Raw genomic sequence first — 27,767 nt, forward strand, 5'->3', positions numbered from 1 at the left:
CAGGTGAGGCTGGTGCCCACGCCCAGCTGCGTCAGGGCGCAGGATGCTGGCTGAGTGGGGGTCCTCAAGTTTCCCGTCCCTGAATTTACCTCCTTTCCAAACCAAGGGAATAGTGTTTTTTTTAACTTTTTCATCATATTCTAACATATTTTCCAGTGTGTTACACTGTCAGAACCTGAAGATTTTTTATATGCGTGTCCAAATACTTGCTTGAGACATATCCTCCTCCTCAAAGAGCACCACGGACCGGTGATTCTTGAACAACGTGGGTGGTTAGGGGTTCCGACCCCCTGCACAGTCAAAAAAAAATCTGTGCATAACTTTTGACTACCCCCAAACTAGAGGCCTACTGTCGACCAGAAGCCTTACCAATAACAAAAACGGCCGACTAACACATTTTGCATGTCATGTGCACTGTGTACCATATTCTGACAATAAAGTAAGCCAGTAAAAAAGAAACCATTATTAAGGAAATCATGAGGAAGAGGAAATACATTTATAGCACATATACGTATTTATTGGAAAAAAAAATGCACCTATTATAAGTGGACCCACACAGTTTAAACCTGTTTACAGGTCAACTTCCTCATTTTTAAACTTAAAGTAAAGGGGTTCCCAGGTAGCTCTAGTGGTAAAGAACCCACCTGCCAGTCCAGGAGACATAAGAGACACAGGTTGGATCCCTGGGTCAGGAAGATCCCCTGGAGAAGGGCACAGCAACCCACTCCAGTATTCTTGCCTGGAGAACCCCCATGGACAGAGGAGCCTGGCGGGCTGCAGCCCACGGGGTCACAAGAGAGCTGGACACGACTGAAGTGACTGGGCACACAGCATAGCACACATGAGTATACACTCTGCTCGCAGGCTTTCTGGGGGGGTTGTTATGAGATGCGGTGATAAACGAGACGGAGTCCACCCTGGCCTGGCGAGCGTGGAGCGGCCTGGAGATGGCAGGCTCCTGGGCGCCTGTGCTGCCTGGACTGGGAGGTCCCTGCAGAGCAGTGAGCCTGGGACCCTGAGACACATCTCTCTCCAAAACCCTCAGAGCCCTCCCCAGCCCCCAAGCCACCTTCCCAACCCTCTGCCCCGGCCCCACCCCACACCCCAACACGCCCCTCCACTTGCCACGTGGCTTGCGGCCTGAAAGGCCTTTCCCTTCTTCCTTCTCTCCTCTCAGCTCACTCCTGTTTTCTGGCCAAACTCCTCTTCAGTCTTGGGCCCCCTGAAGCCTACCCACAAACTCCATGAAGAGCACCAACTCCATGACCTGCTTGGGAAACAAGGCGCAGGGCCTCTCGTGACCCTGTGCTGTCCACCTGCCCCGGACTGCACGCTCCCTGGGGACAGCTCACCTGCACGCTCATCACCGCTCCTCCTACGTTAACAGTCTCGTGACCAGCGCCCCGTGTTTGGGCGGTCCCCTCTGGCCCTCCAGCCCGGCCGCCCAGGCTCAGGCTCCCCAGTGTGTCCCTCATCCCAGCTGGGGTCCAAACCACACCCTCCATGCTGCGTCCCCGTCTCTCCAAAGCAGTGAGTCTGGGACATGACTCGTCCCAGGCTGCCTTTCGGGTACTGCCGTCAGTCGCACGCCTCCACCATCCAAACGCTGTCAGACTCTGGGGTGTCTGTCTGACTGCTCCCTCCCTCTGCACGCTCACCCGGCTCACTTCACTTGGATTTCTGCAGTGGTCTTCTGAGGGGCCTGCCTGATCCAGGCTTTCTTTGCGAAGTACCTGAACACTGCTGCCAGATGCTCAGATATGCCATCCTCCTAGATACACATTCCTTAGCAGGAGACTCAAAGCTCCGGTCACAGGGTCCCAGCCCACTCGCCAGGCACGCTCCGTGGCTCCTCGTGTGCCTAACAGCCCGAGCGGCCGTGTCCCCTTCGGAGGCGAGTCTTGCTGCCCTGTGTCCACAGTCCCTTCTACTTCGAGCCCTACCTGCCCAGTTTGTCTCATCTAAGTCCCTGTCGAGTCCCTCTGAGAAGTCGCTCCTCAGATGTGTCTACCATCCTTAGCAACTTTCTCCTTAAACAGATTATGCCTCAACCCTGACATGAGCCGTGTCTTGGGTTGTATGTGTGTGTCTACCCTTGGCACGAGGAAACAGGTCTGTGTCGTGCTCCTGTGAACGTCCCAGCCCCGTGTGTGTGTGTGTGTGTGTGTGTGTGTGTGTGTGTGTGTCTGCCCTCGGCACCAGGAGGCAGGTCTGTGTTGCCCTCCCCGTGTGTGAGGGCACGCCTGGGCCCATCTGAGGCACCACTGAGACCCTGGGGCTGAGGGCCAGGCTCCTCCTGGAGCACCCTCGGGCCGGGCTCTGCATCCAGCGAGTGCTCACACACTTGCTGCAGTGAAAACAGTAAAACAGGTTTGCTCTATAAAGGAAGCCACTGTTTGCAAAGCAAAACGAAACACGGGCTTTTCCTCTGTGGCTCCTGGAAGGGAGTCTTCTGTGTTTGGTGTGTGACGTGTACCTGGTTCTCTGCCACCCTTTAGGCGTCGGCACACGAGAACAAGAAGACGGGCGGGCGGGGGGCTGCGGCGGGTGCAAAGACACGTCCCCTTTGGCCCCCGGCAGAGAGCTGGGAGCCGTGCCCCCTGCCTGGGCCTGCGGCCGCTGCTGTGCTCCGTGCTCCCCGCTGCCCTCCTGCTCTAACCAAGCCTTTCTTTCCAGAGCAAGTTTAGATAGAATAAGAAATACATGTCCACTAGACAACCCCAGAAAGCAAAACAAAACTCGTCCAAAATAAAGCTTAAATGTCGATGAAAGGAACTCTCTTTGCTAGGCCACAAAGGACTATTTCCACCAGTGACTGATCCCCCTTTCTAAATTTTACAAACTTTTCTCTGGAAAAACCATGCTGAATCTCTCCTGCTTCTCTGCAAACAATTGAAGGGGCTGCTGTTACAAGGTTAAGGGCAGAGGCTCAGCCTGAAGAAGAATTCCCTTGTTACAAAAAAACACACAAAAAACCCATGTTATGGAAGCGGTTAATCCCTGTAACGAAAAGGAGGACTGTTTCCCATCCCAGGGAAATGTGACCCGTGGACAAGCGGTGGTGCGGAGCCCAGCTTGCCGAGCACCCCCAGGCCTGCACTTCCTACAGCCCTTTCCCTTGGCTGAGCTCTCCTGGGATGGCCACCAGTCCACCAGGCCTGCCGCACGTGTGGTCCTGGCGAGTCACTACCCCGGCTCTGCCCTGGGACGCTCAACTTCAGACACTGCCCCCTCATCACCAGCCTGTGCTGGCCTCCTTCTCCATTGCAGGGGATTTCTCAGACTGCTCAGGGTTCTGTCGTGGGGGCAGGGTGAGAAGAGAGGACGGGGCGGCCCAGAGGGATGGAGCTGGACGCTCTTTCTGGCTCCAAGTTCCAGCCCCTCGCACAGTAATCAAAACTATTGGAAACATCTGTGCCCTTGACAGGGCCTGAGAAATGAAAATCAAGCCTGTTCTGACAAAGAACTGCATACTGAGTCAAAATTCTTTTTCAAAGGCTTTAGGGAACTTAGTAACAAAATCTAGTATCAGAAGAATATTTTCAAACAGTGCTAGAATTATCGTCCAAAAAAAAAAAATCATATCTTCTCGGCACTGCCCCTAAGAATAAGCTGAGTTTTCCCATAAGAATCGCCTGTATGAATTTATAAGAGGAGGATTAAATGGACATTTTCTAGTCCAGAAAAGAGATAACCCATGAATTTCTGTCTCGGTGTTCACGTTTGAATGTTTTAAACTTATTCCAAAGCTCGTCTTTAAAACCAGGCTTGTTAATTTAAAAAAACAAACAAAAACTTTTTTGTATGAAAGACTTAAAATAACTATTTTGAAGTATCAGTGCAAGTCATTACAGCCTTTCAAGTAGAGTTAAACTCCTAGTAAGAAAAAGTTTAGGCTATATGTTGTTATACATAATTATATACATATATTTTACATCATTAACAGGTCTTTCTTTACCAGTGATATTTCTACCCCTAGTGACATAATTTCATCACTATGTTGAAGGAGTTACCATTCCATTTATCTAGTTTAGAAATTCACTTTTCCTTTTCAACCACATTTTGTTAAAGTTTTCAACCTTATCTTTTTTCACATCTATATATTTTTATGGACTTGTATCATGGGCTCCTTACCACATGCAGTTTAGGATTGTAATTTATGAAAATCTCAATTCCCATGGCATACAGTAACTCTTGTGACATTCTCATTAGAAGATATTTTTTCCCACAATTTCTGTTTTTCACCTTAAAAAAATTACATGTGGTGATTAAAAAGCGCGGTAGTAAAATGGTCTTAATTGGAGCAAGGGCCCGCGGATACTTTATAATGAAATGCCTCCTCCAAGACCAACTGCGTCCCTCTGAAAGGGCGGCCAGGGGAACTCCAAGGACCCAGATGCATGTACAGTTAGCAGAATCAGAGCAGAATCCCTTTGCCTGAATTCTCTCAATGACTGAAAATGAATAAGTGGCTGTTTCACCCAAAAGGAAGAAACACTTGCAGCGTCCCAGGGACCGAACCCAGGACTCTTGCACTGCAGGCGGATTCTTTACCCTGTGCTGCAGGCATGCAAACCTTCCACAACCGCCACACAGAACAGAATTGACTTTTTACGTTTTCTGGAGATACCACGTTTTACTATTTTCCTTCGCCTAAACGCAGGCAAGGACAGTGACTGAAGCGGAGCCGTGGCTGGGGGCTTCTCGCCCGCCTGTTGGGCTCCAGCAGCCCCTCCCTAGAGCTCTGTAATGAGGTGTGTTTGTATTCCAAGAATACACAGCTTTGGGAAGGACAACAGCCAGCACCTGGCTCGAATGACCAGCTCCCAGGTGAGTTGTGGGCCAGGCTCCGCCAGAGGAAGAGGGGCTCTTGACGACTCACATGAGGATGGTGTAGCCCTCACTATAAGTGAACCTGCTTCCAGAACCTCAGATTGATTGCAGGTGGGTGTCGGACCAACTTTCTGAGAGCAGCACTTCAGAAGGAGGAGAGACGCAGGCTAATAAAAGCCACCTCCCTTCCAGGGCAGAGTATACAACCCGCAAAGTCACATCCTCCAGCCCAGGACAATGTGGGCGCTTAGAAACCGCGCTAAGGGTCTTGCAGTTCTGCAGGAGACACACAGAGCAGAAAGTGGTTCCTCGGCTCAAGGGGACGGGAAAGCATGGCTCCGTCAGTGGCCGCGGTTACAAGAGACAAGCCACGCCGGCAGCCAGAACAACCCCCCTAGGACACGCATTACCCAGCCTCTCATCAACCCAGCAGCTTGCTCCCTGGGCCACTTGGTGGAGGCCAGAAGACTGGACTTATCAGAGGCCATCCTAACCATGTGACCACCAGGGCCCCTTGCTCACCCCAACCCCAAGGCCAAGTTCACAGGACCAGCTGTCATAAAACCTGCTGCTGCATTTCCAAGAGGACCGCTGTGAGTTTCTCGCACATCCGGGTGAAAAAAAGAAATCTGCGAGAACTGAAAAATGGCTAAGATGGCAAAAATGCCATGTTTCTCACCACTCGCCCCCTGCCAAGAGAAAGAAGGGGGAAAAAAAAAGAAAAAAGAAAACAAAAATAAATCTATGAGAGAAAAAGCTTTTCCCAAAGCAGCAGCTTACCAAATCCAACATTTTATTCAGGAAAGAAACTCTAGGTATAGTTTTTTTTTTCCAGGGAGATTAACCCTTTCCCCTGGAGAAGGTGATGGCACCCCACTCCAGTACTCTTGCCTGGAAAATCCCATGGATGGAGGAGCCTGGTGGGCTGCAGTCCATGGGGTCGTGAAGAGTCAGACACGACTGAGCGACTTCACCTTCACTTTTCACTTTCATGCATTGGAGAAGGAAATGGCAACCCACTCCAGCGTTCTTGCCTGGAGAATCCCAGGGATGGGGAGCCTGGTGGGCTGCCGTCTATGGGGTCGCACAGAGTCGGACACGACTGAAGCGACTTAGCAGCAGCAGCAGCAACCCTTTCCCCATTACTAATGCGATCGTAAGCAGTTCTGACTTTACAATAACTCTTGGAAGTCTTCCTTGACTGTGACACATGTGAGATGCAATGGAGAGTTACGGTGTCAAGAAGCTCAAACTTCCCTGGTGGTGCAGCGGCTAAGAGTATGCCTGCCAACGCAGGAGACATGGCTTCCATCCCTGGGCCAGGAAGATCCCACATGCCTTGGGGCAACTAAGCCCGTGTGCCACAACTACTGCCTCTGGGCTCTGGGGTCACAATGGCTGAAACCTGAGCACCCAAGAGCCTCTTCTCTGCAACAAGAGAAGCCACTGAAATGAGAAACCTGGGCACTTGGCAACGAAGGACGGCCCCAGATTGCCACAACTCGAGAAAGCCTGTGCAAAAGCAAGGAAAACCTAGTACAGCCAAAAATAAATACATAAAAAGTTAAAACAAAAGCATGCCAAGTTCACCTGGAAAGATATATTTGAAAAGGCAAACTTTAAGTGTGGAAAGAAAAGCCAGGCAAAGCAGAGAGAAGAGAGCTCCTGGTCCCAGGCCTCTGAGCTCTGCAGAAGCTGGGTTCATGCCGCACTTGCCCTCACTCTGAACCTGTCGGAACCAGAGGCACCGGACCGTGCTGGGCAGGTGCTGAGAGCTGAGCTGCGGGGCAGGACTAAAGAGCTTCGTTGACTGAAAAGCGGGAAAAGGAAGGAAGGTCAGGAAGCAGGCGGCTGGACCCATGTGTGCTACTTTCAGTCACTGCCTGGAAAGCAAGACCATGGGTAGGACAAGGGAGCCCAGAGGAGCCTGCTTACTATGTTTCCTGAGTGAGCAGCACTTATCCAGAAATATTCATTTCAAAGGCCTCTTTCTTTATCCCCTGAAAAACTAAGGCATGGCAGGCAGGTAGCCAGATGACTGGTCCCTCCCACAAAAGAACAGGCAGAATAAACCTTTCGCCTTGAATCGGAATCAAAGATGGGCCACCGTCATCAACAGTGACTTTGATGGGTACCATAACCTTTACATTGAAAAGCACTTCTTGATCCGCCACTCTTTTTTGAAACACTTCTGTTGCTGTTATCCCTGAAGTTGTACTTTTGAAAAAAATCTGCCTTTTCGTAGAACTTAGGCACTCTACGCTAGCGTGGGGGGATCTTTGTTTTTCTGATTGAGCAACTCAAGTCATGAAATTAAAAGATGCTTACTCCTTGGAAGAAAAGTTATGATCAACCTAGATAGCATATTCAAACGCAGAGACATTATTTTGCCAAAAAAGGTCCGTCTAGTCAAGGCTATGGTTTTTCCTGTGGTCATGTATGGATGTGAGAGTTGGACTGTGAAGAAGGCTGAGTGCTGAAGAATTAATGCTTTTGAACTGTGGTGTTGGAGAAGACTCTTGAGAGTCCCTTGGACTGCAAGGAGATCCAACCAGTCCATTCTGAAGGAGATCAGCCATGGGATTTCTTTGGAAGGAATGATGCTAAAGCTGAAGCTCCAGTACTTTGGCCACCTCATGCGAAGAGTTGACTCACTGGAAAAGACTTTGATGTTGGGAGGGATTGGGGGCAGGAGGAGAAGGGGACGACAGAGGATGAGATGGCTGGATGGCATCACTGACTTGATGGACCTGAGTCTGAGTGAACTCCAGGAGTTGGTGATGGACAGGGAGGTCTGGCGTGCTGCGATTCATGGGGTTGCAAAGTCGGACACGACTGAACGACTGCACCGAACTCAAGTCAGCAAAGGTTGCATTCATCTTGTGGCTTTATGGGTGCACTTAAAAAGCCACAGTTACTTAGAAAGATAGAGGGAACCAATGCCAGGTGCCACCTCTGCCAGACTGCCGGCAGGGAGGGTGTCCCCTGCTTGTTCCTGCAGGGCAGCACCTGGCCTGGGCTGCACAGGGGATGATGGCCTCACACCTGGGGATGCACGGATCAACCTCATGAAGAGCACGGAGTCATCACCCTACACGTGTGCAGCTGACGTGGTAGGATTGAAGAAGAATGGTTGGGAAAACGTCTCAAGCGAGAATCTCCCCTTCTTCAGAGGCTGCCCATTCGGTATGTGGTCAGTGTTTACTGCTGAGACATCAAGATGCAAAAGTCCAGGCGCTAAATCTGAGCAGTTTACCTTTAGTACAGCTTCGAGCTTCTAATAAACACAGCTTCTAAATCCACTGCAATCAAGAGTGCTCAGCTAATGGATAAGGAAGTTGTGGTACAAATACACAATGGGATATTACTCAGCTACAAAAAAGAACCCATCTGAGTCAGTTCTAATGAGGTGGATGAACCCAGAGCCTGTCATACAGAGTGAAGTCAGTCAGGAAGAGAAAGACAAATATCACATATTAACATGTACATATGGAGTCTAGAGGGCTTCCCCAGTGGCTCAGAGGTAATGAATCAGCCTTCAATGCAGGAGTTGCAGGAGATGCAGGTTCGATCGCTGGGTCAGGGAAGATCCCCTGGAGGAGGAAATGCAACCCACTCCAGTATTCATGCCTGGAGAATCTCATGAACAGAGGAGCCTGGCGGGCTACAGTCCGTAGGGCTGCAAACAGTGAGACACGACTAAAGCGACTTGGCACGCACGCGTGGAGTCTAGAAAGATAGTACTGATGATCCAGCTTGCAGGGCAGCAAAGGAGAAACAGACATTTTGGACACAGTAGGGGAAGGAGACGGTGGGATGATATGAGCAAATAGCGCTGAAACATATACATGCTGTATGTGAAACAGACCCTCAGTGGGGGTTCAGTGTCTGATGAAGGAGACCCAGAGCCAGTGCTCCGTGACAGCCTAGAAGGGTGGGATGGGAGGGAGCAGGGGGCGGCTCCAGAGGGAGGGGACACACGTACACCTGATGCCGATTCACGTTGACTTACAGCAAAAGTCATCACAATAAAGTAATTATGCTCTAATAAAACATTAAAAAAAAAAAAAACAACAAAAGTGCTCAGTAAGAGGCCGCTGTATAGTGAGTGCAACAGCAAATACTGAGTGGCTGGGAAGGAGGCGCTTTTTCAAATGAAGACACGGTCACAGCTGAAACCTATGCAGCACTCAGGACATGCAAGCCACTGTTCTAAACGCACACTTTTAGTACAGCCCTGGAGTAGGGAGCAGTATTGTCCGCTTTTACAGATGAGGGAACGGGTGCAGAGGCTGCTGAGCAGCAGAGCTCAGAGGCCTGGCTGGGAGCCCCTCCCCGCTCCGTCGTGTCCGACTCTTTACAACCCCATGGACTGTAGCCCACCAGGCTCTCTGTCCATGGAATTCTCCAGGCACGAATACTGGAGTGGGTTGCCACTTCCTCCTCCAGGGAATCGACCCTGACCTAGGAACTGAACCTGTGTCTCCTGCACTGCAGGCAGATCCTTTACCATCTGAGCCACCAGAGAAGCCCAATCATCTGCTGCTGGTCATTAAAGACTTTGCTTACTCTACTCTTGTTACCGTCTGGGCAGAGTCAGGACTCTGATGCCTGGGAATTAAAACTATGCGCTGTCAATGGAAAGGCTTCCGGATGGAGTGATTCAATTTCATGCCTACGTGGGCAAACCTACAGGAGGCCTGGAGGTTCTGGCAAAGCCAGCCCATGGGGTGGAATCTCTGAGTCAAGCCTCCCTCTTGCTTCTGGCAGCTTCGGGCAAAGGAGAGAGCATGAGCTTAAGGGGGCTGGCACATAGGCTGGGTATGTGAGCAGTGAGGCTGAATGCAAGCGGAAGGCACTTCCTAAGTAGGCTGGACGCAGGTTTCCTTTCTTAAAAATGTGAATCCAGCCACATTTTAAAACGTACTGGCATTAATTACTTTATATATTGCTGCAACACTACTATCTGTGTAAACCCGTCCAAGTTCCTAAAGTGGAGACTGTCACTTCCCAGAGGTTTACTGACTTTTTAAACTGCATAAAATTTCATATCCTCAACGTAGCGCTAAATACACTTCATGAAAAATAACTGAAACCGTTTATTTTTCTAAATGTGTGGACTCACACATTCATATCACAAGCTTAGGGCAGAGCATGCCAAGTACCAACCTCAAGTGAATGTCTTGCTCATTACAAATAAGATCTGCATGGCCTTAGCCCTGAAGAAAGCTCACATCTGGCCCCCTGCTGGCCTGGGCCCCTTTCTGGCAGGCTGCCCCGGCTTGCCTTGGCTACTTTTTCCATCCCAATTTCAAGATGCTTTGTTCAATGCTGCTGCTGCTGCTGAGTTACTTCAGTTGCGTCCGACTCTGTGCGACCCATGGACGGCAGCCCACCAGGCTCCCCTGTCCCTGGGATTCTCCAGGCAAGAACACTGGAGTGGGTTGCCATTTCCTTCTCCAATGCATGAAAGTGAAAAGTGAAAGTGAAGTCGCTCCATCGTGTCCGACTCCTAGCGACTCCATGGATTGCAGCCTACCAGGCTCCTCCATCCATGGGATTTTCCAGGCAAGAGTACTAGAATGGGTTGCCATTGCCTTCTCCAGCTCTGTTCTATAGAAGCCTATATTTGACCCTCATATTTTTCTATTTTCCTTATATATATAAATTTTTGTTATATGAAGCAAACCACAAGACTAATAAAGTGAATAGAAGCAAAAAAATATTAAATACTGCTTCTTTAATATGCTAAAAGTACTTAGCTTGTACTCAGCTTGAGTGTGAAATAACAGGGTGTAGAGTCACCAGGTAATTAAATGCACATTCGGTTTCTGGCTCCCTACTCCACTGTTGGGTGGCTCTGTGAGGGTCATCAGGCCTCCCGCGTCCCCTCGGTGCCCCGGAGGCTTCTCCTCCCTACCTCGGGGAGGCAAGCTTAGGACAAATGAGGTAAGAATCTGGCAAGCGTCTGATTCCTTTGGAACTCAAATCATAATTTCATGAGATCGCTTTATCAGCACAATACCATTGAGATGAGCGGGAATCAGTGCTGAATTACATCTGAGACAGAGAGATGGCCTATTTCAAAACCGACATTTCAAGGAAAGAAAGGTCCTCGTGGGGACCCGTGGTCTGCATCGGCTAACTGCATTGGCATCCCCTGGAAAGCAGGGGTCTCCAGCAGCCCCTCCTCCCCAGACTCAAAACCTTCTGTGCCTCGTCTGAGAGTCACTATGGCGCTGGGCAGATAACTTTTCTTCAAGAATTCTCCAAGAGGCCAAGTCAAAAACATCCCCCCACTCAGTTTCTGAAAGGGAACCAAACTCCATGATAACAACTAACTCATAACAGACATCGTAAATGAGGTCCAAGAGGCAGAATATGGTTAAGTAATTGCGCTTGCCAGATCTATCTGCCTCTGTCAGCAGAGGCTGTTTAAACTTGAAATATGGAGGGTGGGAAGAACCTCGAGACATACGAAAAGTTAACTGCCTCAGAGATAAGAGGAGGGTTTCTGGTTAAGCCCACTTTAGCGCAACAGTGCATTTTACAAACTGACGCAGAAAAGGAGGCCGTTTCCTAAATGTATCCTCCCTAGTCATCGACTGACCCTGAGACGTTCTATCGGAGAAGTACAGACAGGGAGATGGCTGCAAGAAGAAGGCGGAGAACACACGTGTGCAGGCTCGTGGGTGTGGTCGAAGCCACGCGCCATGGCCTGTATGAAGCTCCAGGGGTGTGGCCCCTCCAAACCCCACTCTCGGACACATCCACGCAGCTTGTTCTCCTCAATGCAGAGCCCAGAGTGGAGGGGACAAGCCCCTGCAGCTCCACGGCCTGAGGAGTACTTCTGAGCCTACTGAAGCCCTGTGGCCTCAATGAGGGCCGTTAAATAGCCACCTCCACTTCAGTCAACAGCTTTGGCGTGTCACTGCCCATGCTTCAGAGTCATGAGGACATCAGGCTGAGAATGAGGCCACTGCCTCCACGGCCCTGGGGGCTCGGGTGGAGGGCTGACTACAGGCTGCCTTGAAGACGTGGCACTGGGAGCAGGTGGGGGTTTCCGACCCAAGGAAGGAAGTTCAGAGGTTGGGTATGAGAGGAGGTAAACCAAAACTGGTGAATTACCTTCAGGGATAAAATACTTAAGAGGTGGCTCCTGAATAATTCCAATACCCCAGTAGATCTTCAGTGTAAAATGACTAATTTCTGCAAACCCATGCTTTTGTGAGTGGCTGATTCCTTCCCTCTCATAAAGTACTAGAACTTGCTGCCTTAAAAGCAACAGTTCCTAGAATAATGCCTTATTTTTTCTACAGGAGCTGCGCAGGCTCGATTCTGAGTTCCTAGAGGCCTATTCCAAGCAGAACAAGAGAACTCTTCCCAACTTCAGGACAGAGCTTTATGTCTGAGGTAAACCTCCTGTGGACTCCAGTCAACTGCAGGCACGGCCTGGTGCCGGGCAGCTGCACTTCAGAGTTGGGGGCTGGAGAACCAGGAGCCCCCCTTACCAGGTGCAGGGATTACTTCCAAACCCTCACCACCCATCTACACAGAAACCACCAGAGAGAAACAAAGTTACATTTCTTCTAGAACCAATCCCCGGAAAAGACCTCAACATCCTTTCCAAAGGCAGAACTCTTTACAGGTAGGTTTCTCTGGCAATTTCACTCAAATAACTTATTCTTAGAATAGACTTTACATATACACGTATGTATGTATAGCTAGCACCTTGCTTTTTATAAGATCTTAGTTCCCAGTCCAGGGATCGAACCCACACCCTCAGCAGGGAAAGCGCTGCATCCTGACACCGGGCCGCAAACTCAGATAAACACAGACCACATCCACGAGAGAATATCCGGTAAGACTCTGAGTTTGGGGCCTGGTGGGTCCCAGCGGGGGTGTGATGCTCAGTCAGCCTTGGAGGGTCTGTGAGTGGGTCTGGATGAAGGTGGCTGGTCCCCTCGGCATGAGCCACGGTTATTTCGGACTCTTCCTTCAGGTGGAAGTCTTGTGCGACTATTTAGGTAACCCAATTACCTCAATTATTTTATTTTATTTTTTTTAAGAAAGTACTCAGGATTACTCTAAAGAAAAATGTCCAAGTTCAATTTATTTTCTTAACCGCAAGGCTACGGGTGGGGCTGCAGAGAGAGAGGCTATTAGGCACTGAATGCCTGAACAGCTCATTTATCTTATTCCTCATTATTACCACTGGCGAGAAATACTTGCTGAATGTAATACACTGAGCTCGGAACAAAATCAAATGAGACACTGTTTTTTTTTTTTTTTTTTTTGTTCTCCAATCCTGGTACTCAAAGCAGTCTAAGTTCTGGGACTTATTACTTAGTGAAGTCAAAAAGGAGGTTGGGAAAGAGCTAATTACTCGAATTAGAAGGATTCTGAAAACACGAAAGTGGTGAGGAAAACAACGTTTTTAAACCTACTTACTTCTGTCCTGGAAACAACAGTCAATACTGTGAATTCTTCTGCAAAGCTGAGTGAGAAAAGAGCCACGTCTGGGCCCCTGAGACCAGCTGTGGGAAGCGGCCCCAACGCTGGGCTCTCTCTGACAGCAGTCGCTCCCGAGAGATTGGAGGTCGGGGCGGGGAGTGGGCTGTCGCTGAGTGCAGACAGACCCTAGATCCTGGGACTAAGGACTCGCGTGGGGAAGTCCAGGGTCAAACAGTGAGAAACTACCTAGGAATCCTGAACCGACGGCAAGACCAAGGAAACCCCCAGGTGAGTGAGTGAAAGTTGCTCAGTCGTGTCCGACTCTTTGCGACCCCATGGACTATACGGTCCATGGAATTCTCTAGACCAGAATACTGGAGTGGGTAGCCTTTCCCTTCTTCAGGGGATCTTCCCAACCCAGGGATCGAACCTAGGTCTCCCGCATTGCAGGCAGATTCTTTTCCAGCTGAGCCACCAGGGAAGCCCGAGAATACCAGAATGGGCAACCTATCCCTTCCCCAGCGGATCTTCCCAACCCAGGAATTGAACCAGGGTCTCCTACATTGCGGGCAGACTCTCTCTCAACGGAGCTCTGAGGCAAGCCCAACGAAACCCCTACTTGCTGTTAAATAATTTGTTTCAAGAACCTTGTCTGGTCCTCTAGAAAGGAAACCGGGCAGGTGTTCCTCTCGGTAGGGACAGAGGCCTCTGTGGACATCGATGCCCTCCACCGGCCTTTACAGGGTCCTCTAGTCACCCTGTATCACATAAACCCAGGCGTCCACCTTTTCCTATCGGTTTGTTTTGTAGGTTTATTGATTTTATCAAGACAGGATCACGGGACTCTGTAGGCCACTGCTGTAGAAGGTGAATCTAGACTTCTCTGATGGACATCAGACCCTCCCTCCTGGTGGTAGCACGGGTGCAGGCCCAGCCGGGGGCCTCCTGGTGGTCAGTCCACGGCGACTCAAGGCCTCCCCTACCCTCTGCAGATGCCACTGCTCCTGCTTCAGTCAGAGCAGCCCTGCTTTTATGCACCAGAGCTCTGTGTAAGATTTAATGTCACACAATAGGGTCTTCTGCTTAATATAAAATAAAAAAGCTTAAACACAAAACCTTAGGACACTCGCACAGAGAACCATGCAATAGCACTGGAGAGGATGAATGACTGTTTTCCTGAATCCTCAGGGTTCAAGTCCTCTCATCCTGACACTCCGTCTTTGCTCCTGGCACCCCTCGTAACCCATGGCAACTGTTTGAAACGCTGATGACAAACTGTCCTTTATCGACAGACCAGAGACTGGCTACACGCGCCTCCCCCAAGAAAGGGCCGGCTCCCGCTCACCTTGTCGCTGTCCAGTGTGTTCTGAGATGTCCGGGAGGCGATGGAAATCGTATCTGGCTGGCTGCTGCCGTCTCCTTGGCTGTCCAAATCCTCTCCATCCCTGGAGACACAAAAATGCAGATTCCTGACACTGCTGGGTCTGTGCCTCAAGACTGGTGACGAGCGTCCATCAGACAGTAGACAGAGAACAGATTTGTTCAAAGAAGTGGGAATCGGTCTGTATGATTGTGGCTGATATTAATATTGATGACGGCCGATCACTCTTCAGTGAGGACAGGCTTTGGGCTGGACCCTGGGCTGCATGTCTACCACCTACCACTGCACTTGGTTCTCCCAGTGATCAAATACAGCCGAAATGGTCAGTGCCGTCTGAGAGACGAGAAGCAAACACGTGTAGGTGCTACACAACTCGTCCAAGGTCACAGGCACTATGCACACATGCACATGGATTAACGGTTGGAAAAGGAAGAGAACTAGGGATGTGCGTGTAGACCCTCAGTGGCTTTAAGGTGAAGGAGGCTGTTGTCTTGATGAAGCAATTTCATTAGGAAGAATGATGCTATGTGTGAATTGTATTTAAAAAGAACATTCCTCAAAATGTTTGAGAAAAATGATTTCTGAAAACTAGTAAGTAAACATTGCCTTGTTACTGCCCTTAAATAAACACCAACTTGGAAAAATGTCCCCAGACACTGACCTCCTTCCCTTCTGTCTCGTAGCTGGAGCCGTTTTTGGGATGTGAATGGGCTCCTTCAGGGCGCCTTTCAGGTGGATGGTCCTTTCCTGGATCACCTCCCGGATATGCTTGATCCAGTCCTGCTTGTTCTCGATACTAGAGGCCTGGACAGAGGGTGAGAACTGGTCAGGGTACTGCACTGACCACACTCAGGTCCCCGCATTCCGTGAGTTGTTCATTTAAAACATAACTTTTCAGCAGAAAAGCAACCACATCCTGTATTTAATGTGCCACCCAATAAATGACCCTAATTTTGAATATTCTGTCATCTGGACCGTTTTCATTCTGTATAGCATTGATGATATTCCAGACCTCTGAATAGTCTAGCAATCGATCACTCCCCAGCCCCAAGACTTTTTAAGCAGCCTTGGGTAAATTCTAGGAAAACAGAGCTGCCCCCAAACCCAAATGTCCTGAGGTCCTTTTAGGCAGACAAGTGGCCCATGGCCCTTGGAGCACCAGGAACAACCTGAACCAGCGGCCCCCCACCCCACCCATCTTGCCACCTCGCCCCTTGGACTCACGATCAACAGGTGCAGCTGCGCCGATTCTCCACTTGCACCCGCTCCCCACCCCCACTCGCACCCTATGGAGTCTAGGCCTCCCTAATCCTCCTGCCATAAAGAAGGACCCGCAGCCTGGACATGTTAGAAATGTACCCAAGGTCACACTGCCAGCAGGTGAAGAGGCCAGCATTCCTGGGGGTGGACATCCACACACACCCATCCCCTCAAACTCTGCCTGAATCCACCATGCGTTAGGCCGCTGGGATAAACCAGGGCAGCCTACTGTAGCCAGTTACATATGGCGGACTTCCCTCAACTCCACTGCATCACTGGACAAAGGTTCTCTGCAAAGGACACACCACAGGCACTCAACAGGCGCTGACTGAATGCACACATATGGCATCACAGTTTCCAGATTTTTCTTTCACGAAGCCTCAAAGGAGGTAGGCTTTTTTTTTTCTTCCCCCCTCCCTTTTTACATGACCTGGGCCTTAGCAACAGTTTTTAATTTCCTCACGGAAAACATCCACCTCCTATGATATAAGCATAATTCCCTGAGAATGATTACAACAATCGTCAGTGGGACGATTCATGAGATCAGGCAGGGAGGGGAACCCAAGCATTTTCTCATGGTGGATCTTGTTTTTGTCAAGGCCCATGCTGGGAAAGGAAATTAAGACTGAGAACTCTCTTTCTAAATAACATATTTTAACTGGAGGATGTGTCTGCTCAGTTGAGGGAAAATTGAGGGAAATAAATGAAGGACAGAGGGAGTCTCTTGCTTCTCTTCCCAGATCCGGGGCCAGGAGAGCAGTGAAACCCACCTCTCCTGGGGAGGGAGGCAGAAAGATTAGGCAGCTGGGGAGTCTGTGCATGAAGTAAGTGTCTCAGGATGGAAACTGTGACCGACACGGAACTGTTGGAATTTACACGCCTGATACAGATGTTTGGGAGGTTAAACAAAGGGAAGTGGCTGAGTGAGAACATCTGGCAGGGTTTCAACCGCAGAGGAGACCCATACCACAGTTCAGCAATAAAGAAGATCCCAGTCATTTAAATAAAGCAAGCCGAGTATTACATTTTATGGAGAGCAATTCTCCTAACCTTGAAGAAATTAAACGCGGGAAAAAGGTACCAATTTTTCAGAAACAGTAAAACGAAGATAATGCAGCTGGAGGACTAAGTAAACCAGTCAATTCTACAGGAAATCAACCCTGAATATTCACTGGAAGGTCTGATGCTGAAAGTGAAACTCCAATACTTTGGCCACCTGATGCAAACAGCCAACTCACTGGAAAAAGACCCTGATGCTGGGAAAGACTGAAGGCAGGAGGAGAAGGGGGCAACAGAGGATGAGACGGCTGGATGGCATCATCGACTCAAGTGGCCACGGGCCACTTGTCTGCCTAAAGGACGTGAGTTTGAGCAAACTCCGAGGGACAGCAAAAGACAGAGGAGCCTGGCATGCTGTGGTCCCGTGGGGTCACAAAGAGTTGGACACAACTTAGCACCACTTGGTCAGAAGGGAAAAGTCTGCTTCATACTCTAGGTAGTCTCAATGTGTTTAAGAAAGGATTTAGAAATAAAACTTTCCTTTTCAGATGATCAAAGTGAAAAAGGTCATGAGTTTGTTCTACAGCTACTAGGCCATCGCCAGCACTGCCGCTGCCACCGTTACCATCGCCACTGCCGCCACTGGGCCTCCCCGGCGACTGTGGCAGTGATGTGGGAGTCCTGCAGTGCAGGAGACCCAGGCTCAAGCCCCGGGCCAGGAAGATCCCCCGGGGGGAGGGAACGGCCACCCCCTCCAGCATTCTTGCCTGGAGGACTCCATGGACAGAGGAGCCCGGCGGGCTACAGCCCATGGGCTGCAGAGAGTCAGGCACGCTGAGCGACTGACAGCTTCAGCGTTTCGCCACCGCCAGCTCGGGCTCCCCTGGCGGCTAGGCTGGTAAAGAGTCCACCCGCAATATTAGAGGCCTGGGATCGATCCCTGGGTTGGGAAGATCCCCTGGAGGACGGAACGGCTACCCACTCTCGTATTCTGGCCTCCAGGACTTTACTGTCCATGGGGTCGCAACGAGTCAGACACAACTGGGCAACTTGCACTTCACACCACCATCTACACCCTCACCACCACTTATACAATAACTACCACCACTGTTAAAATATCCACCTCCTCCACCATCCCTACCACTGTCTACATCCTCACCACTGTCTATCGCATCACCACCCCCTCTACCAACATCTATACCCTCCCTACCATCTATACCATAACTACGATCATCAGTGCTAAAATATCCACCAATACCTACACGACCACCACCACCACCTACACCCTTACCACCATCTCTACCACTGTCTACACCGTCGCGATCTATGCCATAACCACATCACACCACTGCTAAAGTATCTACCACTACCTACACGACCACCACCACCATCTACACCATCACCACCTCCACCACCATCTATGCCATAACCACCACCAAGCAACCTCTGAAATTACTAAGGACATCATTTCCTTTAGTCTCTTGCTAGAAGTCAGAAAAATACTACCCCAAATTCCCGAGAAAACTAACTTTCATTTGGTAAAGCCTATAGTAAATCTGACTGTTCAACTGCATCATGAGTATTTCATTTAGGACATAATAAATATGGCTAAATAATAACATATCTGACTAAAATATCTGGCATGATTTCTCAGATGCACCCTTGGGAATTCGTCACTGCAGCTAATCTGGAGAAACACTCAACCAAAGTTGGAAGTTTTCAGGTCTTGAATACACTTTGAAATTTTATGCCTTAGAAAAAGCTCAGCTATCTAATATCTAGCTATCAGCGCAATTTATATTTTATAGGGCTTTATGCCAGGACTAACAAGAAAAATACACTGGGTTGGTAATTATATAATCATTGCAAAACAATCCATCATTTCCATGTGAATAAAGACCTTAGGAACACAACGGATTCCATAGTCAGTGGACACTCTATAAGAATGCAGTATTGTTGAATAACTCACAGTTGCTGGAAATACCGTAGAGAGATGAAAAGGAATGTAAAAGACAAAATCACTGACATGCAAGTCCACACACCAGAGGCCCATTAAGCTGCTGGCTCGTCTCCCAATATTCTACAAATCTTCAGCTACATTTGCCCCCAAACATCCTGAAGTTTCTTATGGTCTTTCCAGACAGTTGGAAAGACAGTTGACAGATGGAACTGTCAAAAAGACAGTTCCATCTGTATTTTCTTAAACACAGGAGGAGGAAAGTCCCTAAGACATCCTTAGAGTCCTCCATCATTCCTAGGAGAGGTCAGTATAATCAAAACAGAGTTCAAATCAAATATTCAAAGATATATTCCTCTCTCAAAGACTATATACTCAAAAACAACATCAGTGTTTATCAACACTTCAAACGATAACATAACAAACCCTGTACCTGATCGTGCCCCCCGCCCTTCTCTGCTTCCAAACTGGAAAGCCAGAGTCTAGGACTCCATAGAGATTCTGGGCACATTCAGCCTTGAAAGTGTCAAAATGCCCTCACAGATGCATTGAGGGCTAGTTTCCTCTGGAAACCAGAGGTCAAGTGTACAATGGGAGCTACTGGTCCATAGCTCCCTCCTTTTGTACCTTGACTTGCTGTATCTCTTAAACAATCATCCCGGATAAATACTCACTTAAAAAAACACTCTATAAGACTGGAAGCATGGAGAAGATGAGAAAGACCTTTCTCCATGTGATCTTCTGCAGGCAGCAAAAGTCTAGCTCAAGATACTGCACCACCAGAATACCACACTGGATTCATCCTACTGTCCTTTCTGCGGTAATCACCAAGCTTAGGGGCCACCAAGGGAACAAAAAGAAGGACACGACAACAGGAAAAAAGGCACATGTGTAACAGATATGGTGAACATGTCACAGAGCACATTCCCCAGCTTCAGCGGACGTACCTTAAGGACGATCTTATTATCTGAAGTTGGCGTCCTCCCCACCCATAGTGCGAATTTGCAAGCGTCTCCTTCAACGTGCTCTGTGACCCCCAGCTCTGAGGTCTGGAGAAAAAAAGACAATTACGTGATTAGGCAGGATATAGAACAGAGAGCGAGAAAGTCATTTTTGGTGACTCATGGTCAAGCTGCACTGTGACGACACAATGATACACAGTCCTTGGGTCTCACTTCAGTTCAAATGAGGAAATTTTGTTCTTAGGCTACCCAAGATTGCCTTCATCTCTTTTGCTTCCTCTGAGTACTTCTACCTGGAAATCCTGATGCAGGTCAACAGGCCAAGTCAGGAAAACCAAAATAGCTGAAAACTCTTATTATCTGGAAAATCGAGAGTTGACTATTTTCAACTTTGTTAACACTAAGATGAGTCTGTCCCAGTTGTGCCCAAGCTGCCACCATGAGTCTTCATTATCGAAGCAGCTTCACGGAAGACAAATGATATTTTAAACCTCAGTTGTTTTCCAATGTACTTATCAACAGCATTAATGTACAGTAGTTCACCAATCATTTTAAGGGCAAAGAGACAAACTTTCTGCCTGTAATTACATGCATTTGCAGGGGTGGAGATACAGGTCAACATCTTCATCCCCCCTTCAATAATCAAGTTCATCCCAATGCATTCTCCCTTCCAGCAAGGGAAATGATTCATAATCTGGCCTCTGAGAGAACCTTAACTTTTGAAAGATAAATTAAGTGAAGATGTATCAGCTTCTAAAACAGACTAGAGTGGTCTCTAAGGACTGATTAAAGCCAGCTAGTGAAATGGCTAGCCAGGAATGCTGCATTTTTTCTCTGCAGTTACAATATGATCTAAAATGATGTCAGGCAGGCTGTGGTCCAGAAGACAATCTCAAGCAGGACACAAGCCAGGGAAAATGGTATGAAAGCCATTAGCTTGAATGTGTAAACTCCAGGTGATTATTAAGATGATTTCTATGCTTGGTCGTATTCTATTGTTCCAGGATTTTGATTAACATGAGGATGTCACGAAGATATGTAAGTCGTCCAAATTGCAAATTTCTACCAACACGTGTAAGTGATCTGCCACATCAGGTGAAGAAACCAAGTCCTCCTGTGCTTCCTCTTCTCCAGCAGTGATTGTTCCTCCCCCGCCTGACCCTGCCCAGAAATTCTGTGTTGAGAACTCTCTGAGGTATTGCCTGTGAAGGGGAGGCGGAGGTCAGGGGACCTGGAAGTTGACACCCGCCCGAGACTTTTCTGAGTGTTGACTTGTGGTTTATAGAGACTTGGGTGGGGCTGCTACCTGTGGAAAAGAGAACCAGGTCATGTTTCTCTTGCCAGGAAGTACATGACAAGTTAAAGGTAAATGCATGGCTGTATCTGTCAAGCACCGCAGGGAGGCTGTCTCTGGGTGGAAGTCGGGGGATGGAGGGCATGTGGATCTTTAAAGTGATTTTGCTTATACAATTTTCTCTAATAATCATATTTTGCTGCTGTAAAGAGCCGCCAAGATCATTTATTTTTCTTACATTTATTTTTAATGAAAAAAATCAAGCTTCCTCATTAAGAGCCCACAGGAAGCCACCTGTAAAGCTGCTTAAGTGAATTCCAATGCTGGTGAATGAAACATTAATTATAATGATATGAGAACTTACTTAACCACACTCTGATATGCTCAATTTATCTATAAAGCTAGTTAAGGCACACAGGAGATAAATAATTTAATTTCACTTATAAAGTGTTCTCTTATCCCACAGTTAGATCTTACATAATTGAGAAAAAACCAATTTTCCTAAACTTAGGCATGTTGACACTCACAAGCACCCTCTAGTGGAATTCAGGAATGTCAGACTTTCACTGAAGATGAAAACGGGACAATTTCAAGGATAGTTTAGAACAGTTTGGGAGGTTAAAACTGAAGGCAACCAATGCTAATTTTTCTCTGCCCATAAAAAAACTGCAATTGTGTCACCTTTAAACTTACAATTCTGAAGGCCTGTACTTACAAACAATTTGCTTTTATAAAGGTACTTGCTTCTGCCACTGGAATCTTTTACTTCTTTACTAAACATCAAGGACATCTCAAACAGGAAGAGGTGCCGCTCACGGCCCTTTCGGATTAAGGTTTTGGGGTCCCACACTTGGAAGGATTCCTGCAGGATCAGCTCTCCCTGAGACTCAATGTTCTCGTCGAACCCTAGGACGTGAAGAAAAGGCACAGTCAACTGAAAGGAAATAAACAACGATGCAGGAGACTGCGTTATGGCTGCTTAAACATTTGTAAGAGGCCCATCAATTAAATCCCAGATGCGAGTTTCCCACCTGGGCCTCGGGCTCCAGTCTCCCTAGCACCGACAGAGGATAATTCTTCCCAGGAGACAGCCTTGCATGTATTCCGCACCTCGTTCAAAACAAACACAGCCTCATTCTCCAAGTCCTCCTTCTTCACCGTCTGAGACCCTCAGTGTCCCTCCCAGCTTTCCACACTGCTCACAGCTTTCCTCCCAGCTGCCCCATCCAGGATGGCTCACCGACCCCCACCCCCCGACCCCCAATTTCCACTCTACATCCTGAGCCTCTGCTTCCTCAGCCCAGAACGTCCTTCCTGGACTGCTCTCTGCAGCCCCAGTGTTTCTTCCAGGCCCTCGTCTGGTCTTCCTCCTGGGAGACAGCCCCGGTTTCCTGAGGAATTCTCTCTCCTTTAGACACAAAACCCTTGAAGTAAGTCAGTGGTGCTCTGGGCGCGGGCTGGCTTTCACTGCTGCTGTCTTTTCGTGGCGTGGCGGACGCAAGGCAGGGGCAGCTAGCGATCCCCTGCCCTCTCTACCAGTAGAAGCCCCGCCGTCTCCGTGGCCGCTCAAGCCAGCCTGCATCTCCCAGCATCCTCTGGGCCGGGGTAGCCAAGCTACGCCCACCTACGCCCGGGGCCGCGGGGGAGACCGTGAGTGTCTGCCCTGAGCGCTGGCCCCCTCCCCTGCGGCCTGCCCGATGGAAGGTGAACAGGGCCTTGACACAGCCTGCACACCTGGCCACCCAGAACAACACCCGAGGAGTGGAGAGAGAGATCGGCCAGAGAGCTGGAGGCCCTGGTGACCCCATGAAGGCTGCCCACCCGCTCAGGATTTTACATCAGAGGAAGAAAGGCCTTCTGGCTTGGCCCCTGATTCTGAGGGGATGGGGTGTCTCTGCAACAATCAGAAGCACCTGTGCCGTCACCGGTAAAACGGTTCATTGCAGCCAACGGTGATGACACAGGCCAGCACAAGCTTTGGGGCAGAAGTACTGCTTAAAATAACTCTTGAGTAACCTGACAATAAGAGTTAAGCTATTACACAGAAAGAGCTTTCTTAGACAGAAGCAGTCAGGGAAATTATGCTCGTGATGATAATGTTTAATTAAGCATATTTATCTGATTCTCTCTTTACCATTCTGCACATCCAGCTCGGCTGCACGGGTAGGGATGTGCTACCTGCTTCCTGCAAGGCTCCAGCAGGTGATGCAGTGGATGGAGAGATGGGGAAGACACGCCCTGGGGGGACCATGTAATCCTTGGGGGGTGGGTCTACCTATCCTTCCACCTGTCCGTCTACCATGGAGACCAGGTGCTCTTGGGGTACAGAGTGGAGTGGCCGCGGACGGGCTTATAATGACGGGGGAGCATGTTGTGAGCGCCTTGAGGGAAGCAACGAGACCAGTTTTTGGAAAGAGAAGGCCCCGAGCCTCCACTGGTGACTCCTAACTGAGCATGGAGGGGCAAGGACACGGGGATGGGGGCGGGGCAGCGTCGGTGGGGCAGGGGGCCTACCTTCCAGCATGCTGAGGTGCATGGCGTCGTTGGCCCGCTTGGGCACACTGAGCATCACCTCCAGCCCATCCTTGATCTCCCCCTTCCCCTCCTCGCAGCACGTGAGCAGCTCCTGTGGGAGACCAAGACCACAAGATGTTCCGCTAAGAAGGTCTTCACAGAAATCACAAGAGTTTATGAAAATCCATGACGTTCACGGTAAGAACAGATGTGGTCAACTGGGCAGAGATTCTCATAAGAGAATGCAGGATAAACCTGAACTGCCTCTTTAGCCAGCGGATGGAAGGGTTTGTCCTGCTCAAGTCAGATGTTTCTTAGGCTTCAGAGGAAACCAAATGCAGTCATAGCTGAAGATGAGTTAAATGTACATGTTAACTACTGACCCTCAAAAATGACAAACAATTTTATCAAGGTAGCAAAGCATAGTCACCTAGAGGTTACATTCGAAGGTGAAGTCAGAGTCCAGTGAGTCCTGCTCTGCTGGCCACAGGATCCAGCATGATCCTGAGTTCTATCTGCCTGCAATGCAGGAGACCTAGGTTCGATCCCTGGGTGGGGAAGATCCCCTGGAGAAGGGAAGACACCCTACTCCACCCTTACTCTTGCCTGGAGAATCCCATGGACAGAGGTCTCTGGCGGGCTCAGCCCAGGGAACTGCAAAGAGTCAGACACGACTGAGCCTCTAACACACACACAATGTCCCCCTACTTTGGAGCTGCCCCGTGTCCAGCAGGAACTGCATGGCTGTCCAGGTGTCTACAGGGAAACACTTCTTCTCTGCACTGGGATGTTCAGAAAGCGCTAATGACTGCAGGATGCCTCCCCAGGCAAATAACATTTCACATCTACGTAGAATACCTGTCTTAGATGAGTGACAGCAAGGACCACAGAGTCACATTCTAGAGGAGGCCAAGGTATTTTCTCCCCAGTGTATTAATGACTGTTAGCAGTCAGCAACAACGGCTTTCTGTGTCCCAGTGTTCAGCAAGAGGGATGTGGCACTGCAGCTGGCTTTAGCCGCACCCTGGAGGGTCTAGGGCAGTGGTCCCCATCCTTTTTGGCACCAGGTTTTGTGGAAGACACTTTTCCCATGGACGAGAGTTAGGGGCGGGGTGGCGGGGGCCGGGGCGAGAAGAATGGTTTTGGGATGATGCAAGCACACTGCATTTATTGCACACTTTATTCTTATGATCAGTACATCAGCTCCACCGCAGATCACCAGCCATTAGATCCTGGAGATTGGGGACCTCTGGTTTAGGGCAAAGCAGCTGCTCAACAGACCCCTGTTCTCATGGCCAGATGAAATGCACCTCTTATTCTGAGCCGCTTGGCATTAAGGGCTTTAAAACTGCCATGTGCTGAGGCTGAAAACCCCCTCATTGGGGAGCTCAGCATAGCTCATGATTGCTCAATGGAAGAACCCCTGGGCAGAATCAAGTCAGGTTTATAAATTAAAGCAGCAGCTTAATAGTGAATGACTGACTAGATGTGAGGTCACTGAGGCAGAGATCTTTACTAGAACCACCTGTGAAAAACAAAAGCCATCAATCTCGAGGGCACTAAGGGGTAAACTGCCTTTGCAGAATCAGCAATCAGAGGGCAAATGTGAACATAAACAACTTAGCCTCCTGACTTCTCTTGCACATTTATAGCAACCACATATTTCTGCTGTGGTGGTCATAAAATCCCCTAATGGGAATCTGACATTCTGAAAGCGCAGGAGAGCTTTCCGATAGGAGAATGCCATAATGGGGTCCTGTCACAAAAGAATGTAGCCCCTTTGACTGCCTCTAGATTTGCTTTTTAAAAAATTAACAACAACAAAAAAAGTCAATAAGGGTTTTGGACATTCAAAACTTCATCTTCCGTATCTCTTTTATAACCAGAAAAATTACAAGATCTCCTACTGTGATAGGGCTGAACTGGGGACATAATTAGGTTCATGAAACAGTCTTACTGGGATAAATGGGTGTTGGGTACGTTCTGATGCTTAGTAACGTTCACCAGCTAAGGAGACAGTGGGGTAAACATCATGAGATGAAAGTTATGTATTAGTTTTCTTGTAGCCAAGAAAATGTCGATTATATACAATAAATTCTGTAACAACTCTTACCACAAATTCTAAGGTCTGTTTGTTTTTTTACCATTCTATTGTCAAAACTAATTATTATTTGACTTTTACAAGTGTGATTTTAATTATAATTATTCATAAACAGAAAGCAGCAAGGTCAGTCTGACAGAAATCATAGCAGTGGTACTACATCATCCAGAATTGGCACTAAATCATTCTCTTTCCTTTCTCAATCTTATGTTAGGGACTAGGGTCAGTCAGCAAAGTTCAGGTGCACAGTTAGGAAATATACTCTTATTTACCTGATACACTGAGAAATCAGGGCAAAAAATGGCAATGAATTTAAAAATAAAATTAATTTGCTAGATGTTTCAAAAACTTAAGAGTACTTTAGATAAATAAAACAATGTCAAAGTGGCAACACATGATGTGTAACATTTTGTAGGTTGAAGATGCTTCATACATACTTTTAAAAGGAGCTGATATTTTGTTATTCGCTGAACCGGTTTAATAAGGTAGGAGGAGATGGAATTGGCTAATCCGTGCCGCTGCTGTATTTCCTGTATTCAAAAAAGAATACACACACCACTGGGAGGTCAGACAGGAGGAACTAAAAATCTACATTATTTACCCCCATGATGAAATCACAAATATACAGTAGAAATCATTATTGCTTCTTTTAATAAACTCAACATAAAAATAGCAAGTCTTAATCATCACTTTGAGCCCTGAAGACACAGGCTCTCCCCTCCACTACAGGCCTTCATGTGCAGAGGTCAAGCACGGAGGCCGACCACTCCCGGGCCCGCCCTCTGGGCCATCACTGTGCCCGCCCCCGTGGGCCATCACTGGGCCCACCCCCGTCTGGCTATCACTGTGCCCGCCCTCATGGGTCATCACTGTGCCCCGCCCCCCAGCCCCCCCATCACTGTGCCCCGCCTCCCCACCCCCCGCCATCACTGTGCCCTGCCCCCCAGGGCTGTTGCCGTGCCTCGTCCCCCATGGTTGTCACTGTGCCCTGACCCCTGGCCGTTCACTGTGGCCCACCCCCATGGCCATCACTGTGCCCGCCCTGCGGTCAGACTCTCTGGCTGTAGCTCCTGAAGCTCCAGCCACATGTGCACCCTCGTCACAGACCACACTCAGCCCTCTCTACTGGAGGCTTCCTTCCCCTTCACTATAAGGAACTCTCTCCTGTCTGCTCTCCTTTTCACAACAAACTACTGTATTTCCAATCTCTTAGCTCTTGGCTTCCTCCTTAGGCTGCAGGGTTTTAAAATGACTGATTCTGAACATTATGTGTGCCACGCGCTCTCACTGCTTCTTAGGCCTTAAATAATTCTAACTGCACAGGGCCACGGTGGTGGGCTCCACATAATGGTGAAGACCCAGGGTCGTGTGAAATACTGGAAAGAAAGGGCCACCCTGGGCTGAGAGTCGGCTTCCTATTCACCCAGCCGGGGCGAATAGGTCCTGAGAATGACCTACCGGTCCTGAGAATGACAACTAAGAGAGGGCCATCTACAGCCAGGGCTCTACTTCAAAGACAGAGGCTAAAGTTTACTCTAATTTCGCAGACTTTCAGAGAAGAGCAGATGGTCACAGGTGGCCATGTACAAACACCAGCATGGGAACAAGTCTAATAACCTCGTGGACTCACACACCAAATTACCTCTAACATTCGAAAGTACCTTATCTTGAATCAAAACAAAATGTATTTGGCACATCTGACTATGCTCTGGAAACCCCCCCAATCACTTTATGTATCATAAGACTCCATCGTTTTTTGTTCTAAACAGCCTCTCTGTAAAGTCTTTCCAAAAAAACGAACTATGTTTACAACCATGACAATATAATTAATGAACCTTCCAATGGTCTGAGTTGTTACAGTGCCATGTGTAAAATTTTACTGGTAGGCTGCTTTTAGAAATTAAGTACATCATGAAATTGAAGTGGGAAAAGTAAGTGATTACTCATATGTACAATATTACAAATAAAAAAACTAGTGAGTATATATAAATTGTAAGTAAAGACATATATAC

The 27,767-nt window shown here is 48.6% G+C and overlaps 1 protein-coding gene across 2 annotated transcripts in view; it reads right to left on the bottom strand.

Moving 5' to 3' along the window:
- TRIO (trio Rho guanine nucleotide exchange factor) overlaps window positions 1–27,767 on the bottom strand; it is a 356,120-nt gene that overhangs the window by 87,201 nt on the left and 241,152 nt on the right. For both annotated transcript variants that reach the window (XM_069556151.1, XM_069556152.1), the window contains exons 28-33: window positions 26,193–26,285; window positions 23,655–23,766; window positions 21,856–22,046; window positions 19,832–19,933; window positions 15,330–15,472; window positions 14,633–14,732 (exon numbers count right to left, since the gene is read on the bottom strand). In XM_069556151.1, the coding sequence (XP_069412252.1) occupies window positions 14,633–14,732; window positions 15,330–15,472; window positions 19,832–19,933; window positions 21,856–22,046; window positions 23,655–23,766; window positions 26,193–26,285 (741 nt within the window). The remainder of the gene's footprint in view (window positions 1–14,632; window positions 14,733–15,329; window positions 15,473–19,831; window positions 19,934–21,855; window positions 22,047–23,654; window positions 23,767–26,192; window positions 26,286–27,767) is intronic.

The sequence above is a fragment of the Ovis canadensis genome, chromosome 16 (genome assembly GCF_042477335.2).
Source record: "Ovis canadensis isolate MfBH-ARS-UI-01 breed Bighorn chromosome 16, ARS-UI_OviCan_v2, whole genome shotgun sequence".
Classification (NCBI taxonomy): Eukaryota; Metazoa; Chordata; class Mammalia; order Artiodactyla; family Bovidae; genus Ovis; species Ovis canadensis.